We start from the raw sequence: 12,115 nt of genomic DNA, 5'->3' as shown, positions 1-12,115 counted from the left end.
AACATAATACCGTAGATCAGCTAATACTCCACTTTTCCAATCGTTCCATTAATTATTTACTTACCTTTGCAAAATACCGAAACAACATTGAAAGACTATAACATATTTGTCGACGATTAGTTCATTTATTTTTCTAAGGAAATTTAAATTTTTTATCGTTTTTTAGTTTAAGTGGACATGTCAGATACATTGTGTATACGTGTCGAAGTTTATTAAAATGTGATTAAAAAGAGTTATAAACTCATAGAGATGAACATGAACATTAATTGGATGATGAACTTGAAGCAAATCCACGTATACCATTAAGACTAGATTTTTATGTAATATTTTTTTTTATACATTTTACAACGTTTAAACACTCCAAAAAATAAATGTTGTATTAGTAATTCAGTTTGTTTAAAAAATTACATTTAATAGTTAACTGTTTTATTTCATTTTTTCATTCATCCAAGCATCTTCTCTCAGCTTTAAAAACGCCGTTTTCATTTTGATTTCATTTCCTTGAAAATAATCTTAATTTAACATGTCTTCTTTATAATGTTACATTTTTTGTTTTTTGGTTTCTATGCATAAATTCATAAAGTTCATAAATTGATTCCACATTCGAAATACGATACAAAGGCAATTAGGTTTTGGTATTCATTTTAGGTTTGGTTTTCCGTTCCATCTTCTGTGTAAAACCTGCTAAAGTTTTTCGACTAAGAGTAAGGCCTGAAGAAAGCAGTAAATTATAGATGGGTTTTCAAACTTAGCATTGAACAAGTATTGTATACTTTACAGGTGGTCCTATAATTTGTTTTTATAAATCTGTGCGTTAACTTTCGCCGTTTTTAAAACATTATATTTAATAAAATACACCTTACAAAACCAGAGGAAAACATATACAAAATGTTGCCATGTTCACATTAAATATTATCTGTTGTAAACGGTATGGGGTTGTGTACGAAAAAAAAACCATATTTTTTCTTTTCGGCTTAGACAAAAGGAAGAAATATTCCCAATAACATAAGTATTTTGTGTCTTGTTTTTAATTCTTTCATCGCCAGTCGTATTATCATATTTATACGTTTTTATTGTTGTAAAAAATCAACTAAGTTTTATAAAATTACAAAAATAATTGTCATTCGAATTATTTTTGTTCGCATTTACTAATTTTTGCTAATTTATTCATTTAATATTTGGCATTGGTTGCACCATATTAAGCTATCAAAATAGTCAGTGAAACGTTGGTTTTTTGTTTATCTTTAGGCGTTAGGTAGTATGTATATAAAAAAACGTAGCTTTCTCTAATATTCTAAGAAACTATTGAAGGAGCAGCTTGGGGACAAGGGAACTCATCGTGTGAAAAGGAGTTACTCCTTTAAAATGGTTGGTCTTTAAGTTGCCTCTTCTGTTAGCAGCAGCCTCCATCAATTCACTACATTTATAAAGTAAAACCAGTTTCATAACTTTTGGCGCAGTTTGTAAGTCTAAGAGTTGAATTTGTTCTTGCTTGTAGTGGTTTTTAGTACCGAAGATTGTGCCAGTTTTTTGTTTGGTTTGCGTTGTTGTTAAACATTCGACAAGTATTGGACTACGGCATAGTTTACAATCTATAGAAAACCAAAAATATATTTATGTATAAACAACAAACCGATCGTACTCGCCTATAGTACATAATAGTTGTATAATATATAGTTTTGTGTACATATCCCTCAACGCATAAAGCTGTGCGTCAGGTAAAACATTAAAATTATGGTCAGCGGCAGCAGCTGAAGCGTCAAACCCAGCCGCGAGGCATTGCCGCAATAGGTGTACAGTTCCTCCTAGAAATAGAGGTAAAGATGTTAGGATTTCAAAATTTAAAATTAATAAAATTAAAATACAAATTTAAAAATCAAATAAAGAATCAAAACACGAACTTTTAGAGTTACAAACGAATGCAGAGAGGTCTAGGGTTGAACATTTTATGAAAAGTTATAATGTAAGTCCCTCAAAAATTTATAAAATAAAAAATTTAAAATTAAAGTATACCACTCCAGTACTCACATCCTCGTGCTCCGTGTAGCACTCTTCGATGCGTCGCCGTTCGTAGAAGCTCATGTTGAGCTTGTAGCAGGGGAATTCCTTAGCGTACTCCATCCGCTGAGGTTCGGTGGTCAGGCGAACGCTGCGCGACGGCATCAGGACATTGACCACCACCAGGACCAGGTTGGAGTTAGGGATCTTCTTGACCAGGAAGGGTCGCGTTGAAGGCGCTTCCACGAAGTCATTGATGCCCACCAGAGCACTGGGCTGCAGGGAGTACAGAGTGGATCGCATGTCGCAGGCCTTGTAAATGGGTTCCGGTTCGGGTTCATCGAACATGGCATTTTCGTCATCGCTATCCTCCTTTGGCTTGGAAGCCGAAGCTTTTCCTCCATCGCCCACGGCCACATACTCGTCCTCGATCTCATCCGTATACTCCATAACTGAAAACGGTCATCAAACCAACTATAGTTTTAGTTTTAAAAAGTCAAGCTACGTAGGTCTTATAAACGGAAAGAAAGAGAATTTAAGCTCAAATACTTAATTACGAATATAATTTGCAGTTTTGATAAAATCTTTTCTGGTCAATAAAAATTAACTCAAATTTTAAACACTTACATGGCGCTCCATCAGCCCACCACTGAATCCTTTGGTACTGAAAGAAGAGCTGGCCCACTAGCCACTTCCAGCCAAGACTCAATAGTCGAAGGGGCTTAAATAAAATATAGTTCAGTTAAATAACAATTATTAAATATATTTTATGGCATACATGTAAGAGACCATGGGCATAACTGCCCGCTTTTGGCTCCTCCTTGCATTGCTCTTGGTAATCGTAGACCTCGATGCTCAGGAAGATGCCCTTTTCCACCATCGCAGACATAACATCGCCGTGGAATTCCCCGAAAAACTTCCCAGTGGTGTTCACATTCTGGCCAATCACGATATATGCATTATTGTCTATAACCACACAATCCACATCATCGTCCGTACAGATGGGCAGGCAACGGTCGCACTAAAAAAAATTTAGTTAATCATGTTTAGTTTACCATTTAGTAAATATTAGTTTAGTTTTTGGTTATAAATTTGTGAAACATAAATAGTGTTTAATTTTTACAAGGCCTTTTAATTCTCTAATATTATAAGTGTAGCTATACCAAATCCACAATTTGTTTTGATAATTAAAATAATAAAAAAATAATGATTGGTATTTTGTTAAGCAATAAAATATACAAAAATATAAGATAATATGGTGACGATAGAGTTTTTTCTTAATTGTGCGAAAATTTATGCTGTACAAAGATGTTTTTACCAAAAGCTTTTGTTTTGTAACACAAAAATTGTGAAAATATTTAAATTATGCACATCCATATAATTTAAAAGTTAGTTTTAAATGGACTTAAATGAACCTTAAATCGAGTGTATTTTACACTCACATGATCCACTGAGGTGATGCTGAAGAATCGCTCCCACATGCGTTCGTGGACAAACTGGAAGCCCACCACGCAGGCGGGCGCCTCCTTGCCGCCATCCCTTGGAAAGATTGCGTGCGAGGCGGTGACTTTGACCTTGTCGCTCTCCATGGGATCGTCGTAATGCTTCACCGAGTAGACGAAGCTCTCCGTACGATCCTCGTGGTGCTGCAGGATGGCACTCTTGTACCAGGTTTCATCAATGGCCGTGGTGTGGTAGTCCCCAAACTCTCGATCCGTGTCCACCTCCTCTTCGCCCAAGATGAACTGCCATCGTGTCAAGCCGCTCATGGTGGCCACAAATCGGAGATCAGCACCAAAACGATCTAGCAACTGGCGCTCCTCTTCGCTCTCAAATCGCCACACTCCGTAGCTGGAGTTCGTCACCTTGGCGTCGAAGATGAGCAGATGCACCAGCTCCTTGTTGCAATAGTAGGCATCGTCACCCAACGTCTTTCTGCCGCAATTTACTGGGAAAAAAAATAATCACATTTATGTCAGGAGTCTGGAAATTAAACAGAGGCTTTCTGTCCTAACAATTCCCTTTCCTAATGAAATGAACGAACATTGTAAAAAATCAAACAATAAGATTTCTGGATTGAGTTTTCTAAAAGTTGCTTACAATTAAATTAAATTAATTTGTACAACCATTGTGAAAATATATCATACCGAATTAAATACGTTTTTAATTTTAAATTATCAACGTTCCGCTTAAACTTTCCAAGCCAAAATACCAATTCAATTATAAATATAATTACATTTTCTATACTTACATTCATCTTTGTCATCCCAGTCGGATTCGTCCTCGGCATATTGCTCTGGCCACTTCCAATCGTTTTTGACCATCTTGCCCAGAAACTCGCGCAACTCCGCCTCAGGTGTTTTAAACTCATGGCCCTCTAGATAATGGTACTTGCAGTAAACCCTATGAAAATTGATTAAATTTAGATGAAATAATTTCTACAAGATTCGACATTTTACCCACCAATCTGGATGAACCTTCCAGTTGTCACCGATAAAGAAATCCGATATATTGATCTTCATGTGCTTGTTCTTGTCCACCTCCTCGCCCACCTTAATCCAGGTTTTGCCATATTCGCTGGGCATTACGATGCCCAAAGTGAACGGGGTGTTCGGCAGAGGGGCAAAGAAGTAGTCCTGTTTCTCCTCGGACACGCGGCGCATTTTGTCGTAGTGGAACTTGACGGATATGCCCTTGAACTCATTACTTTCGTGTCGCACCATGGCATTGCGAATATTAAGAATGGATTCACCCGGTTCTCGCGGATTCTTGTCCTCGAAAAGATGCTCTACTTCGCTGAAGTCGATGCTGTTGTAGTTCGGATTCATTTTACCATTGGTCTAGGGAAAGAAAATAGAAAATAATTGTAAAAATCTAAAATTCACCATTTTATTGGCTAAACTTACCCCAATGGGTCGCAGATCCGGATGCAGTAGAACATATCCATTGTTGGAAACCACAAAGGAGTAGCCATTTACACCAAGCTGAAAAATATTATTAATGATGAGTAACCCATGCTTTGCTTAAATGCTCTTCACCTACTTTGTAGGGTAGTGTAAGCTTGTCAATATCTTCCACGGGCACGTCTGTTCCAGCCACTCCTAACAAACGTGCCCTTGGATTGGTAGTATTGGCGTGGCGATAGAAGCGATCGAAGGCGGGCACTCCCACTGCTATCATAAGGCGGGGTCGTCGTTCATTCGAGGTTTTTGGATCGTACTGTTTAGGAAAAAAAAACAAGGACAATGTTAATTCTATGAAAGAAAAGACCATCCATAGATCTAGTTTAGGTAAAATACTTTTGAGTATGTATATATACTATACTATATAATAATAATAACTTTTTTAAAAGCAACTGAAATCTTAATGGAATTCCTGAACAAATAAAAATGATTTAATATATATTTAAATCATAATAATCATAATTATTTACAAATACATATTTTATAATATTTTACATAAATTTTAGGGTAGAGAGGTTGAAAAGAATGTGTTAATGCCTACTTAAAAGTAAAATATTTCGTTCTGTTCGGAAAAATATAGTCCTAAACAAAATTCTTGTAAATAAATATTCAGCTTATTTTGCAGAAAGTATGCAATCAATTTTTGAATTTTAGGCCTTTGCTTTTGAAAGTCATATTGACTAATATAATTATTATTAATACGCTGTACTATTCAGAAACCCGACCCTTTCTGTTTATTGAAACTATTCGAATTAACTAACTCACCGTCTTGTCGGTGAAGGCGTGCGTCCAGGTGGGCGGATGCTGTTCGTTCTGAAGGACCAGGGGCGTGGCAATGACGTCAACGTACTTGAGCACCTCCTCGTGCACTTCGTCCAAAGTTTGGACATGAGAGTAGTATCCGCGGTTGAGGCAGGCCATCCACTGGATCTCGCGCACCTTGGTGACTTCTTTGCCCAGCAGATAGGTGAACACGCGAGTGTTCATTCGCGAGGTGCCGTTCTCGCCGTTGCCCCAGTTGTATTTCTGAAATACATCGGTGGTATTACCCGCCACACCATCGGTGACCAGCATTATGGCCTGGTTGCAGGTGGAATTGGTGCTGCAGTGTCGACTGTCGTAATAGGTTCGCAGGAGTTGGAAGGCCGTTTCGTACGCAAGAGTGAGATTTGCATAGCCCTCGGGATCCTCCAAATTGGCAATGGCCTCGTTAAAGACCTCTATGTTCTCGGGCGTGGCCTGGACGAGGGCTCCATTAAAGCAGGGTATGATATCATCCACCTCCTTCGAGTAACGCAATATGGTGAAGAAATCGTTGTTGGAGAAGGTGTCCAAGATACTGCGGATGGTGAACTTGGCCACGTGATGCCGGAAACCCGTCATCGAACCCGAGTGATCCAGCAGGATGACGATGTCCTTCGAACAGGTGGCCGTCTCAATGTACCAGGATCTCTTTCGGCAATCGTAGGTATCGGCATCGTCTCGATTCGGTTTGGTGTCTGTCCATTGGGCAGCCGGATAGTGCCGCAGGATTCCCGTGTCGGAGCCAAAGTACTGCCAGGATAAGGCCGGATCGGACTGGTAGTTCTGCCGGAAGACCTCGTCCAGCTGCTCGGACCACATGATGGTCTTCAGCACCCGATTCGAACGATCCCACACATTCGAGGGCACATGCACCGAACTGTGCTCCGTGTCCACCGGTGTGTTGTAGAAGTGAGTGTCCGGATTCAAGTCCATCTCTCGATACATCCAGGCGTACTTGGCCTCATTCGGTTCCAGCTCGTCGGAACTTTTGTTATCGAAAATCGAATACTTGCTGGATATATAGGTGAAATTCTGCAAGGCATAGGTGCTATTGAACTCAAAGTTCTCGTTCACATATTCCGCCCGCTCCTGGATGCACCGCACCGCATCCATCTTTCTGGCTAGCATCCTGCCCACGTTTTTCGTGATCGACTTGATCAGCTCGGTGCCATTCTTCAGCTCCACGCGGGCATTGTACTCCTTGTACTTCTCCTTGATCTCCTGCGACTTGGTGATCTTCTGAGCCAGCTGGAACAGCTCGTCGCCAAACTGGGTGGCCCATTTGCCAACGCTGCAAGGAAACGGAAAAAGCTCTGTAAGTATTATTTAATTGGTTGTGGGGAGATCGTAAATATATATTGAATAAATAAAACTAAAAGAAAATTTAAACGCCTATTATAATCTCCGCTTAAATATGATTGTATAATTCAATAAAACATTTAAAAAATGTAATATTTGAATTGTGAAACTCAATTAGACCTAGTTAATCGTGGTCTCATTGTGGTCCACGAAAACACAACCCAATTAAGATGTTTCCTTCTAAAGTAAAATTCTCATGAACGAAAAAACAGCAAGCAACACTTTGTCGACGTCAGAGTTGCGAAAGCGAGATGTCAACCACCTGTCCGAGTCCCACTAATTCAATTAGCGCACATGTTTGCCAGTGGCGTGTAGGGGGCGTGTTGGGCGGTGGTTTTTGTGGGTGGTGTTTCACAGTCGTCGGAAACGCCTTCCTTGCACCTTACACTCCTGACCACAAAAGTGGTGAAAAAGCCGTATTCCTGGCAGCGCAGTCGGCGTTTCACCACAAACAGCTGTTTGAAGTGAGAAATCAACAAGTGCCTGCGCGCGCAGCTTCGTTCTCTTTGACGCTCTTCGCTGCCTCTCTTAAGAAAGGATTTCTCTTGAATAAAATTCGTGTTTTCGGGCGATTCCATCAGTTAATGCATGCAATAAGCAATAAATAGTTTAATAGATAGATTGTAAAAGTTCAGGGTTTAAGTTGTTCAAAAAACGACAGCATAACGTAGTGGTATAAACTTTTATATGTTTTTAGTTGCTTTTAAAAGTTGCATACTTTTACTTTATCGTCCTTTAACATTAAACGCAAAATTACAGGATTCCTTGAATTTAAGGATTGACAGTGTTGATTATTGAACTACTATTAGTTGCATTTGCTAGAACCTATATTAAAAGCAAATAAAACATGAGTACTAGTTTTTAAATTGGACCTAAATATTTCACTAAACTTCTATAACTTATTGCATTATTTAAATGTTCCCTATATTCCTAATAAAGAAGTTTCTTTAAAACTACTCAAAAAAACTAATTTTTGTAGTTACTTATAGCAATTAAAAACTCTCAAAAAGAGCAAGTGCAAGTTTTTGTGCCAGAATAAAGCAATGTCTATTATTTATTAATAAGCTATTATGGTCATAAAAAATATTAAGATACAAGTAAATAGCTTTTAACGACCAAAATTAAAAGATGTCATGTAGCAGCCCTCGTAATTATAATAATGGTATAATCATGTTTGAAGCTTCTCTTATGTGGTTAGTGTATTTTAGAAATCACAATAATTATTTAGCCTGCAGCGGCTAGCCAAATGCACTGGCCTGACAACAGTTCGCGTGAGAGATTGGCATTTACTATAAACATTTAAAGGCATTGGGGTGCCTGCGCATGACCGCACTATATCATCTAGCTCTTTGGCTCTTTTGCGAGGGCGGGAGTCTCTTGACGTGGCTTTTGATGTCGCCGATTCTGCCGGCGGCGCTGTTTCGGCCATTTTCATTTCACTTCTGCCGCCGACGTTGCCTTTGACACAGTTATTCCGCCAGCCCCCAAAGCCCCCCGAAATACGCCTGAAATACCCTCAAACACACACATATGTATACCCTCAAGTGTTTTGGCCCGGTCGGCGCTGGCTAAAATTGTTTTTGTCGCTGGTTTGGTAGTTGAAAATGAATGATGCGTCCTCTCTGGCTTTTATTACGTTCTGGAGTTGTTCTATTAATTTGGCCACATTGCTTTGTCGTATCTCGTCCCTCATTGTTTTAGATGGCCCCTGTTAGCCTCGACCACGAAAAACGGGAAACATGTAACACAAGCACTCGGGGGAAATATATTATTTACAGTGGGTCACAGAAATCTCTTCTAACGCAATAAAAGATCTCGGTATCACAGACACTTGAAGGAGATGTTTAAAAAAAAATTTAATAATCGTATTTCCGAATCGAATTAGTAAAACTTTTAATTTATTTAATGTAAATTAAAATATTTGAAGAACAACTTTTCTAATTTATCTTTTTGTATCGACAACTGCCTTTCTGTATAAGTTAAGTATAAGTCAGAGAGAAGATCAACTCCATTCTTTTAATGGAATAAAAATTTAGGAATTTTTTATTTGACAAATCTCCAAAAACACAAAAAAGGAACCTAAAAAATTGGTTTTTGTATCAAACCTTCGGGAAGAAATGGTCATTAGGTCGAATGTCATGCATCGGCGAATTCGTCATTAAATTGCCGATCAAATGGCGTTCACAGTTAAAATTGGTTCAGTTTTTCAAATTTTTGCAATAAATGATTAAGTACCCCCTTAAAAAAATTCCAAAATTTGATCATAAAGTTAATTTAAAAAAAATGACTAATAGAAAGTTTTTATTTCCGTGCACAGATTTCAGCCAAACACAATATCAGCAATGTTTTAAATTTTAGATTGAATTTTTATTACGGTTTCCTCGGGCCTAAATAGCCATATTCTATTAATGCTCAGCATGTTGCAATGCGCCAAAAAACCCAATTTCCCATTAAATATTCATTGTAATGCGAACGGACATTAAACGATTTTCGGTCTGCGCTCTTTCCAGGCCACAATTCTGTGGATATTTAGTAGCGCTAATTTGGTTGGGCAAATTTTTTTATGGGGGTTTTCGGTCTTTAATATTTTATTATTTATCATCCCATCGTTTAGTTTGCTAATTGGACATTTACTTTATTATAATTAATGCGGCCTTGCTAAACTTTTTATGAGTCATTTGTTTTTTCTTGCTGCTGAACTCAGTTGTTTGGGGTTTTATTTTGATTCAAGCGTATTTCTCCAAAGGAAAATACATTAAAAAGGGTTACTGAATTATTATATTATTTTTCTGTGGGCTGCAAGCAATTACTCTAAGTAAAATTTTGGTCAGCACGGTATATGGTATCTTCTTTTAAATTAATTCCTTTTTTTAATTTCGCTTTTTCCCATTATAAATTTAAAATACTCTTGACTCGCTAGCTTTTACCAAACAGGTTTCCCCAAGTCTCATATTTACTTTAATTAATGGCACAACGTTTGCCATGATGTTTGGCGGCCCATAACAAAATGTCCAATAAAATATTCATTTAGCGCAAATAGGCGTCAGAGGTTCTACCGGCTCTACCTGTTCTCGTCATTACCAAAGTCAGCATGTCAGACAAATAATTTTAATGTGACTTTATGAGAAACTTGGGGCACAAAACAAAATTGCAAAGCACCGCGACCCTCGAGCAAGGGAAATATCAGGGAGAGAAAAATCTAGAGGAAAGGAATGAGTAACTGTGGGTAAAAAAAAGCTGACGCACAACGTAGAATAAAAGTGTACGAAACAAAAGACAAGACGCTAAACACGCAATGCGAAATGATGGGAGAAATAATGATAAAGGGATTCGACCTTGAGATTACCTCAAAAAGAATACATAATTTAGGAAAACACTTAAAAAGAAATTGTTCTTAAATTAATTATTTTTACAGAATGCATGTTTGTCGCTATTTAGTATTTTGTGTTAAAATAGGTGGGATTTTTTTATATTATTGAAGGTTTAATGAAAATAAATATAAATTGAAATTAAAAATAAAAAAAAACTATTAATTGTCAGAATTTATATTTTGTAGATAAGTTGTTTCTAGAAAAACATAGAGGAACTGAAAACGTTTTTTTTTTGTAGGTAAACGCTTACTTCTGTAAACATTCGTTTCTTAAAAAAATTATGAAATTTTGGTAAGTACTTTTTCAGTAAAAATTGAACCTCCATTTTCTCAGCATGAATATAAGCCCTTTTTATCGTCCGCAGCCCAATAAGCCCATTTAATGTCTACAGGGAATTTTTCCAAGAAGAAAAGGAGCTCGAAGAGCGGAGGCTGCCAACAAAATTAGCATAAAATGTACGAAAAATTAACGAGCGACGTTGACAACAAGATGAAGGGGCATGTACGCCCCCTAATTGACTGGTTTCGAAAAGCCCCCGATTCCGGAATCCTTGCGTGTCCGTTAAATGTAAATGCCTGCTGACCAATTTCCACCTGGAGGGTGGCCGACTTACGCTTCATCCGCCGCCGAGGCCTCCGCCCAGTGGGTGGAGGTCGAGGGGGAGATGCCGCCATGCGGCCCGCAAATCAGCAACAACAACAGCGGCTGGGAGACGAAAAATGCGGTCAAAATGACAGCGAAATGTGTCATCAACTTTTCGCATAAACCAAACATTTTTCTCGCATTTTCCTTGTTTTTTTTTTGTAGTTTCACAGGCGGCGGTTCGATTCGATTCTCACTGGTATCGCTGGTAAGGACTATATCGAGACATTTGGCCCCGTTTTGCGGTCAAGCGGACAACACACACTCCGTAAAACCCGACAGAAACCCTTCAAATTTGATATACAATTTAGGGTGGAGTCGCAACGTCGACTGCGACGCCAGCAGAGCTTTCCTTTTCGCTCTTCACCACGCACACAAACACACACCAACCGACACACGGAGCGTATGCGTAATGCGAATAATAATAAGCAATAATAACTGCGATTAAGGCGAGTTCGTGGAAAACGCGATTCTATACATTTGGTTTTTGCCTCTGAAAAGTGGCCACGATTTTCGTAATTTATTTTCGTATTTTAGTTTTCCTCAGAGCTGCGTGCGTTGAAATTTTCTATATATAAACGGCGGGGCACCGAACGATTTGATTACACATATGGAACACACTGTCGTTTTTGTATATGTATATATTTGTGTGTGTGTATATATGTGTATGTGGACGGGCGATTTATAATTTTCCGCGCTTTTCCTTTTTCCGTGCCACCGACGTCGAAGAGCTGCGAACAACTGAACAACTGAAAAATGGGGAAAACTTAATCGGATTTCTGGCATACCCAAAATGCTTTCTCTTTCTCTTGAATCCTGACCTCTCTCGTTGTCTGTCTTTGAAGAGAGAGTCCTATTTTTAGTGGCTCTTCTTGTTTACCTTTTGAATGTGGCGAACAGCTGTTCTTGTCGGTTTTCCTTTATCTATTGATTTTGCCATGAGGGAATCCGTTGAATTTCCCACGCGTCTTTCTTTGT

The 12,115-nt window shown here is 38.4% G+C and overlaps 1 protein-coding gene across 3 annotated transcripts; it reads right to left on the bottom strand.

Moving 5' to 3' along the window:
- Positions 1–105: 105 nt before the first annotated feature.
- LOC128262722 (voltage-dependent calcium channel subunit alpha-2/delta-3) lies at positions 106–11,873 on the bottom strand. Of its 3 annotated transcripts, XM_052997170.1 has the most exons (12): positions 11,109–11,873; positions 5,727–7,056; positions 5,041–5,217; positions 4,905–4,982; positions 4,462–4,838; positions 4,250–4,401; positions 3,441–3,946; positions 2,777–3,019; positions 2,626–2,719; positions 2,029–2,450; positions 1,647–1,805; positions 106–1,592 (listed from the first exon to the last, which is right to left on the bottom strand). In XM_052997170.1, exons 1-11 carry the CDS (start codon positions 11,267–11,269, stop codon positions 1,695–1,697), a joined length of 3,651 nt encoding a protein of 1,216 aa, XP_052853130.1. In that variant the 5' UTR covers positions 11,270–11,873; the 3' UTR covers positions 106–1,592; positions 1,647–1,694. The 3 variants fall into 3 exon arrangements, with proteins under 3 accessions (XP_052853130.1, XP_052853129.1, XP_052853131.1); XM_052997169.1 differs by having other exon boundaries at positions 106–1,805; XM_052997171.1 differs by lacking the exons at positions 106–1,592; positions 1,647–1,805 and having other exon boundaries at positions 2,367–2,442; positions 2,620–2,719.
- Between the last annotated feature and the right edge of the window lie 242 nt (positions 11,874–12,115).

This window comes from Drosophila gunungcola, unplaced genomic scaffold (assembly GCF_025200985.1).
Source record: "Drosophila gunungcola strain Sukarami unplaced genomic scaffold, Dgunungcola_SK_2 000001F, whole genome shotgun sequence".
NCBI lineage: Eukaryota > Metazoa > Arthropoda > Insecta > Diptera > Drosophilidae > Drosophila > Drosophila gunungcola.
The sequence above is the reverse complement of the archived record's forward strand: the minus strand, read 5'-3'. Positions and strand labels throughout refer to the sequence as shown.

Excerpts from the sequence above, each read along its gene's own strand:
- LOC128262722 (XM_052997169.1), bottom strand. The coding sequence starts at position 11,269 with ATGTTTGGTTTATGCGAAAAGTTGATGACACATTTCGCTGTCATTTTG. Across the intron at positions 7,057-11,108 it reads GCCTCGGCGGCGGATGAAGC|CGTTGGCAAATGGGCCACCC; the intron begins GTAAGTCGGCCA and ends GTTTCCTTGCAG. Across the intron at positions 4,402-4,461 it reads TGGAAGGTTCATCCAGATTG|GGTTTACTGCAAGTACCATT; the intron begins GTGGGTAAAATG and ends CAATTTTCATAG.